Source organism: Bos indicus x Bos taurus, chromosome 23 (assembly GCF_003369695.1).
Source record: "Bos indicus x Bos taurus breed Angus x Brahman F1 hybrid chromosome 23, Bos_hybrid_MaternalHap_v2.0, whole genome shotgun sequence".
In the NCBI taxonomy this organism is placed as follows: Eukaryota; Metazoa; Chordata; class Mammalia; order Artiodactyla; family Bovidae; genus Bos; species Bos indicus x Bos taurus.
Genome location: NC_040098.1, coordinates 29,650,852 through 29,658,655, shown reverse-complemented (window position 1 = coordinate 29,658,655; position 7,804 = coordinate 29,650,852). Strand labels below are relative to the sequence as shown.

General features: G+C 49.8%; 1 protein-coding gene across 2 annotated transcripts; it reads left to right on the top strand.

Annotated features, from left to right (window-relative positions):
• Nucleotides 1-2,563: 2,563 nt before the first annotated feature.
• On the top strand, nucleotides 2,564-6,390 carry LOC113882059 (BOLA class I histocompatibility antigen, alpha chain BL3-7). Of its 2 annotated transcripts, XM_027525232.1 has the most exons (8): nucleotides 2,564-2,688; nucleotides 3,002-3,271; nucleotides 3,469-3,744; nucleotides 4,768-5,043; nucleotides 5,160-5,264; nucleotides 5,692-5,724; nucleotides 5,864-5,911; nucleotides 6,077-6,390. In XM_027525232.1, exons 1-8 carry the CDS (start codon nucleotides 2,616-2,618, stop codon nucleotides 6,079-6,081), a joined length of 1,086 nt encoding a protein of 361 aa, XP_027381033.1. In that variant the 5' UTR covers nucleotides 2,564-2,615; the 3' UTR covers nucleotides 6,082-6,390. The 2 variants fall into 2 exon arrangements, with proteins under 2 accessions (XP_027381033.1, XP_027381034.1); XM_027525233.1 differs by lacking the exon at nucleotides 5,864-5,911.
• Nucleotides 6,391-7,804: the final 1,414 nt, after the last annotated feature.

Sequence of the window (7,804 nt, the reverse complement as noted above, 5' to 3'; positions counted from 1 at the left end):
ATGGAAAGTACACATCGAGCACTTCTGCTGCATTTCAAAGTCCTATGGCCCAAGGGAAAACTCTGTGTGAGCTGAACTACCCTCTTTTTCATGGAAAAAGACTTATTGAAAGAAAGAATGATGCAGAAAGATCTGTATAATTTAGTGAAACAATGTATTACTTTATAAAAATCTTACATTACTACATCAGATGTTCAATCAGCAAAATAGGCTTATGGATTTTAAAATAACAGAATATAAAATAGTCAATGATATTGTTTCAGGTCCACTGTGGAAGAAAGCTTTGAGAGACTACAATTTGTATAGTTTTACTTTTGTATCCAAGATGAACATCCACAATTATCTGAAAACATTATTTAAAAATACTACTCCTACCTGTGTGTGGGCTTTTTCACCACCCCACTCCAGTACTCTTGCCTGGAAAATCCCATGGACGGAGGAGCCTGGTAGGCTGCAGTCCATGGGGTCGCTAAGAGTCAGACACGACTGAGCGACTTCACTTTCACTTTTCACTTTCATGCATTGGAGAAGGAAATGGCAACCCACTCCAGTGTTCTTGCCTGGAGAATCCCAGGGACAGGGGAGCCTGGTGGGCTTCTGTCTATGGGGTCACACAGAGTCGGACAGGACTGAAGCGACTTAGCAGCAGCAGCAGACTTCAATCAAAATAACAGATTCAGTGCAGACGCAAACCTAAAAATCCAGTGGTCTTCTAGTGAAAAAGACAAGAAACATATTGGAAAAAAATGTAGAAAGCCCTATGCTTCTTACTACCCTGTTTATTTGGGGAAATAGTTCTTCATATTAAATGAATGTGTTATTAACATTATTCTAAATAAACTAAAAAAAAATCTTTAAAGTGCATTATTCGTAGTGTGGAAAATATGCATAGAAGTGGTCACAAAATACTATCCTTGGGGTCCTCACTAATTTGTAAGATTGTGTAGGTATTTTAATCAAGATTGCAAACAGCCCCAAAGCTGGGAGACAGTGTGACAAAGAGTTCTCCGTGCAGGAGGGGAGTTCACTTCAGTTCAATCATGACTCGTGTCTGACTCTTTGTGACCCCATGGACTGCAGCACGTCAGGCTTCCCTGTCCATCACCATCTCCTGGAGCTTGCTCAGACTCATGTCCATCAAGTCGGTGATGCCATCCAATCATCTTATCCTTTGTCATCCTTTTCTCCTCCTGCCTTCAATCTTGCCCAGCATCAGGGTCTTTTCCAATGAGTCAGTTCTCCACACCAGGTGGCCGAAGTTTTGGAGTTTCAGCTTCAGCATCAATCCTTCCAATGAGTATTCCGGACTAATTTCCTTTCAGATTGACTGGCTGGATCTCCTTGCAGTCCAAGGGACCCTCAAGAGTCTTCTCCAACACCACAGTTCAAAAGCATCAGTCCTTTGTTGCTCAGCTTTCTTTATAGTCCAACTCTCACATCCATACATGACTACTGGAAAAACCATAGCCTTGACTAGATGGCCCTTTGTTGGCAAAGTAATGTCTCTGCTTTGGAATATGCTATCTAGGTTGGTCATAACTTTTCTTCCAAGGAGAAAGTGTCTTTTAATTTCATGGCTGCAATCACCATCTGCAGTGATTTTGGAGCCAAAAAATTAATCTCTCACTGTTTCCATTGTTACCTCATCTATTTGACATGAAGAGATGGAACCAGATGCCATGATCTTAGTTTTCTGAATGTTCAGTTTTAAGCCAACTTTTTAACTCTCTTCTTTCACTTTCATCAAGAGGCTCTTTAGTTCACTTTCTGCCATAAGGGTAGTTGTCCTCTGCATATCTGAGGTTATTGATATTTCTCCCAGCAATCTTGATTCCAGCTTGTGCTTCATCCAGTCCAGCATTTCTCATGAGGTACGCTGCATGTAAGTTAAATAATCAGGGTGACAATATACAGCCTTGACATACTCCTTTCCAGATTTGGAACCAGTCTGTTTTTCCATGTCCAGTTCTAACTCTTGCTTCTTGACCTGCATACAAATTTCTCAGGAGGCAGGTCAGATGGTCTGGTATTCCCATCTCTTGAAGAATTTTTCAGTTTGTTATGATCCACACAGACAAAGGCTTTGGCATAGTCATTAAAGCAGAAGTAGATGTTTTCTCTTTTGCTTTTTCGATAATTCAGGGGATGTTGGCACTTTGATCTCTGGCTCCTCTGGCTTTTCTAAATCCGGCTTGAAAGTCTGAAAGTTCACTATTCAAGTACTGTTGAAGCCTGGTTTGGAGAATTTTGAGCATTACTTTGTTAGCATGTGAGATGAGTGCAATTATTCAGTAGTTTGAATATTCTACCTAGCAAGAGGGGAGGGATCAGGGCAAAGTCCCAGGTCCCTGGTGGGCGAGCCGCTCAGGATCTCAAGGTCAAGGGCGGTGTCTGGCGCTGGGACACTCCAGGTTGGGGATTCCCCTTCTCCCCGAGTTTCACTTTCTCTCTCACAACCTGTGTCGAGCCCTCCTGCCTAGACACTCATGATGCGGCCCCAGCTCTCACTGCCACTGGGTGTTCAGTTCCTAGAAAAACCAATCAGCGTCTCCGTGGATCCAGTTATAAAGTCTCCGCCGACCCGCCAGGACTCTGCTTCTTCCCAGACCCAGAGGATGCGAGTTATGAGGCCGCGAACCCTCCTCCTGCTGCTCTCGGGGGTCCTGGTCCTGACCGAGACCCTGGCGGGTGAGTGCGGGGTCTGGAGGGAACGGCCTTTGCGGGGAGGGGCGAGAGGACCCCCCGGGAGTCTGGGGGGCAGGACCCCAGGGAACGAGCGACCCCGACTCCCCTGCCCAGAGCCGCCCCCTCACCCCGGTCCCGTGCTGTCCCTCCCTTGCATCCCGACCCCCCTTTTCAACCCCTCCGGAGTTCGGGCCGGTCTTCGACCTCTTCCATCTCACTGGCCCTCCGCCCCCTCCGCCCTCCCGGCCCCATCACCTCGGACCCGGACCCGCGCCGGGAGGAGGTCCGGCCGGGTCTCATCCCTCCCCTCCCCCAGGCTCCCACTCCCTGAGGTATTTCTACACCGGCGTGTCCCGGCCCGGCCTCGGGGAGCCCCGCTTCATCGCCGTCGGCTATGTGGACGACACGCAGTTCGTGCGGTTCGACAGCGACGCCGCGGATCCGAGGACTGAGCCGCGGGTGCCGTGGATGGAGCAGGAGGGGCCGGAGTATTGGGATCGGGAGACGCGAAACTTAAAGGACGCCGCACAGACTTTCCGAGTGAACCTGAACACCCTGCTCGGCTACTACAACCAGAGCGAGGCCGGTGAGCGACGCGGGCCCGGGTCCGGGTCACGACCCCCATCCCCAGGGACCGGCGGGGTCGCCCCGAGTCTGCGGGTCCGAGGGTCACCCCAACGTTGCGGAACACACCCGACCCCCACCCGGGAAGAGCTCGCGGGGACTTGACGCGGTTTCATTTCAGTTTGGGTTTAATCACCGCGGGTGGTCGGGGCGGGTCAGGGTCTCACACCCTCCAGTGGATGTACGGCTGCGACGTGGAGCCGGACGGGCGTTTCCTCCGCGGGTACAGGCAGGACGCCTACGACGGCAGAGATTACATCGCCCTGAACCAGGACCTGCGCTCCTGGACCGCGGCGGACACGGCGGCTCAGATCACCAAGCGCAAGTGGGAGGCGGCAGGTGAGGCGGAGAGACGCAGGAACTACCTGGAGGGCCGGTGCGTGGAGTGGCTCCGCAGATACCTGGAGAACGGGAAGGACACGCTGCTGCGCGCAGGTGCGAGGGGTGCGGTGCCTCCCTGATCTCCCCTCGGGCTGGAGCTGGCTTCCCACGAGGAGAGGAAAATGGGGTCCCTGTGGGAACAGCGCCCCAGGTTCTTGTCAGGAGAGGGAGGAAATCCGCCCGGGTTTTCATATTCTGTGCAAGACCAGTTGCCCCACTTGTCTGAAGGACAATTAAGGAATCCAGCGTCTTTGAGGAAGATGCAGGAAACAATCCCTGAAATAGCTGGTCAGCGGTGCCCTGTGACCCTGGCCACCATCTTGTGATCCATGACTTTCTCTCTCAAGGCCTGTTCTCACCCTGAGAGCATCTTAGGAGGCCTGACTCCAGCTTTTCTGAATCATTCAGCCTCCAGCGGAGTCAGGACCTTTAGTCTGTATTCTCCCCCTCACATTTTTAGAGCGCCTATCCTAGTCTCTCATTCTAGAAATTTCCAAGGACTAATATAGATCATCCGTGATCTCTGAGATGATGCTGTTGTGCTGCTTTTTTCAAAACCATGCTCCTGAATATTCTGTAGCTCAGAGGGTAAAAAAGTTGTTAATACATCTGGGGATCTGATGTATAGCCTGGTGACTATAGTTAGTCTTGTATTATATACTTTTAAATTGATCTTAATAATTCTCATCATCCCAGTCGAATAGATGCGCACATAAGGTAAGTTGATAAATATATTAATTATCTTCATAGTGTTTCATATATTGTGAGTTTTCTTGTCTCAGTGGGGTTTCAGTCTGAGGTAGACCTTTACCTGCCTGGTTACTGGAAAGTACCCTCCACACACATGGGGAGTCTGGAGCTGATGCTAACATTTTTCTTTTCTAAAGCACTTGTGAATTATGCTTCATATATCAAAGCAACATGTAGTACACTCTAAATGTGTACAATTTTTGTTAAGTATAAATCGGTAAAGCTGGGTAAAAAATCACTGTTCTGTTCCTTCTCAGGGTGGTCACATGATGCTGCTTCAGTGACCCATGGAGGTAACACAAACTGAATTTTCTGATTCCTCCTCAGACCCTCCAAAGGCACATGTGACCCGACACCCCAGCTCTGACCGTGAGGTCACCCTGAGGTGCTGGGCCCTGGGCTTCTACCCTGAGGAGATCTCACTGACCTGGCAGCACAATGGAGAGGACCAGACCCAGGACATGGAGCTTGTGGAGACCAGGCCTTCAGGGGATGGAACCTTCCAGAAGTGGGCAGCCCTGGTGGTGCCTTCTGGAGAGGAGCAGAGATACACGTGCCGTGTGCAGCATGAGGGGCTTCGGGAGCCCCTCACCCTGAGATGGGGTAAGGAGGGGGTTGGAATGGAGCTTCCTCTCAGATAAAGCAGGAGCCCTTCAGGACTCAGTTCAGCAAGGTCAGGGCTCAAGCTGAGGTCAGGGCCTCTTCCCTTGCCTCCACAGAACCTCCTCAGACCTCCTTCCTCACCATGGGCATCATTGTTGGCCTGGTTGTCCTCGTAGTAGCTGTGGTGGCTGGAGCTGTGATCTGGAGGAAGAAGCACTCAGGTAGGGAAGGGAGGGAGGGATCTGAGTTTTCTTGTCACAGTGGGGTTTCATTCCGAGGTAGACGTTTACCTGCCTGGTTACTGGAAAGTACCACATGTGGACACACATGTGGAGTCTGGAGCTGATGTAACATTTTTCTTTTCTAAAGCACGTGTGAAAATGAAAGACAAATTTTTCGCCTTCCTAATTCCAGTTAGGGACCAGGCTTCTAGCACTTGAAGGTCAGAGGGAGGTCTTTGATGAGGACAGACCTCCAGGAGGGCAGATGGCCCAGTCTTACACGTCTTCCTTCTCTATGTTCCTGATCCTAGCATGAGTTTTGACCACAGTTCCAGAAAGTTCTGTGGGGTTTGGGACTAGGGGTTGCTCTAGGATCTCATGACTAAGCCTTCTCCCTGGCCTCTCACGTGATACTTTCTTCTCACAGGTGAAAAAGGACGGATCTACACCCAGGCTGCAAGTAAGTAGGGAGGGGGTGATTCCTGAGACCCTTGTGAGGGTGCAGACAGGAGGCCATGCGGGACTCACCCTCCTCAAAGTGCCTTCTCTAGTTTCTCTCCTGTGGGTTCTGACCACGTCCTGGTCTTGTTCTCCCCCAGGCAGTGACAGTGCCCAGGGCTCTGATGTATCTCTCACGGTTCCTAAAGGTGAGACCCTGGAGAGTCTAGATTGGAAGGAGCATTGGAGCAGAGGGGACACATTAGGCCTGGCGGGGATCTTTGAGTGGGACATGTGGGCATGTGGGGGGCTGTGAAAAATGTCAGCCCTTACATGACTGACCTGAACTGCTTCCTGATTCTTTTCTCTCACAGTTTGAGACAGCTGCCTTGTGGGGACTGAGTGATGCTGCATCCCGCTATGTGACTTCAGATCACCAGACACCTCTTTCTGCAGCTGCATCTGAATGTGTCTGTGCTCCTATTAGCATAACATGAGGAGTTGGGGAGACTGGTCACCCCTGCCCACCGCGCCCCTTCCCCACCCTGACCTGTGTTCTTCTCCCTGATCCACTGTCCTGTTCCAGCAGAGACGGGGCTGGGCCGTCTCCATCGCTGTCTTTGCTTCATATGCACTGAGTAATGATGTCTTATTTCCTCTTTGAAAATAAAATCTGTATATATATGAATCTGTTTTTTCTAATTGGTGCCATGAAGGGGGATTGGATAATAAAGGTGAGGATTCCTAAAGTTTGAAAGAGGAAATAAATTGAAACACTGAGAACCTTCCAGATCCATCCACAGGTTTGCTGTGCTGAGTCAGCTGCAGGAGGGACAGGAGGAGGCTGTGAGGAGCTGAGTGTGGACAGGGCCTGTGCCCAGTCAGTGATCAGTGCCTGGTGGGCATGCATGCACTTCCCATGCACCACCCGTGGTCACTCCTGGGCTGTGTCCTGGTCTCCATTTCATTGTCCTTGTCCCCTCAGTAAATCCTTGTCCCACCAAGGACCTGTGATCATGGACTCAGAAGTCACCTGGGCCTTGTTGTATCTCCAAGACCTTGGACAGTGTGCTTTTCTTAAACGGTTAGCCTAGGATCAGGGCTTGGACCAATTCTTAGCTACTGTCATTTTTGAATGTGTTTATATTTTGCTTATTTAGTTATTGCTATTATTGTTGGTGGTGTAATGACTGTTATTTTTCATGTGTAGAGTCCTGGTCTGATTCTTCTCCAGGTGACCCCATCTCTGACAGTAGCAGGGGTCACTTTGCCTGTCACTGTCCCCACAAGTCCAAGGGGACCATGCACACAGGATTCTCAGTGGTTCCAAGAGAGAAATTTCAGAGCCATCCAGCTCTTGCCCTCCTGAGATTTTGCTGGTTTCTTCTTTCCAACTTTTCTCCATCTTTTTAAAGGAACCACGTGATGGAACTTGCAAAGAGGAGGGACCCAATAGTTTCATATCTTGACTTAATTCTTGCTGGGTTTCTCTCTTCTCTGCAGTCTACCCCCTCTTCTGCCCTTATCTTCTAAGGCTATTGTTGGCTCCCATCTCAACTCATGGATTTAGAAAGCAGAGTCTAATAAAATCACAGCAGGTTGAATATAGGAGCCAGAAGCGAAGGATCTTCCTTTCTGAAGATATAAAGAGCCTTGTGTGTGGTGTGCAGGCTGATTGGTGTGGGAGGGAAGGGAGATCAACCTTTGTGAGTAAAATACAGGCGGCACTGAGGTCAGTGCAAATGAATGTTGTGCTGTAACTGCGAAGAGACAGCCTGTGGCCTGAGGTCACATCAATAAAGACACAATATCTGGAATAGGGAAGTGCTTTACTGACCATTCAGTGAACTGATATTTGTTGTGTGACGGAGACATGACACACTCTTTTGCATCTAGAAGAACCCAGTGAACTAACACCAGACAAACCTTGTCTGCCATGTGCAGTGTTCTAGGGGGAAGGGGCAGAGCATGACTATGAGCCTAGAAAGTGAGGGAGTGTTTCCCTAACAGGTTGGTAAGTGTTCTGAGGAAGGTGACCCAGAGTATGAGTGTGTGGGGACAGGGAAGGTGGCTGTGTTACTAGGGTGGAGAGTGGGCTTCAC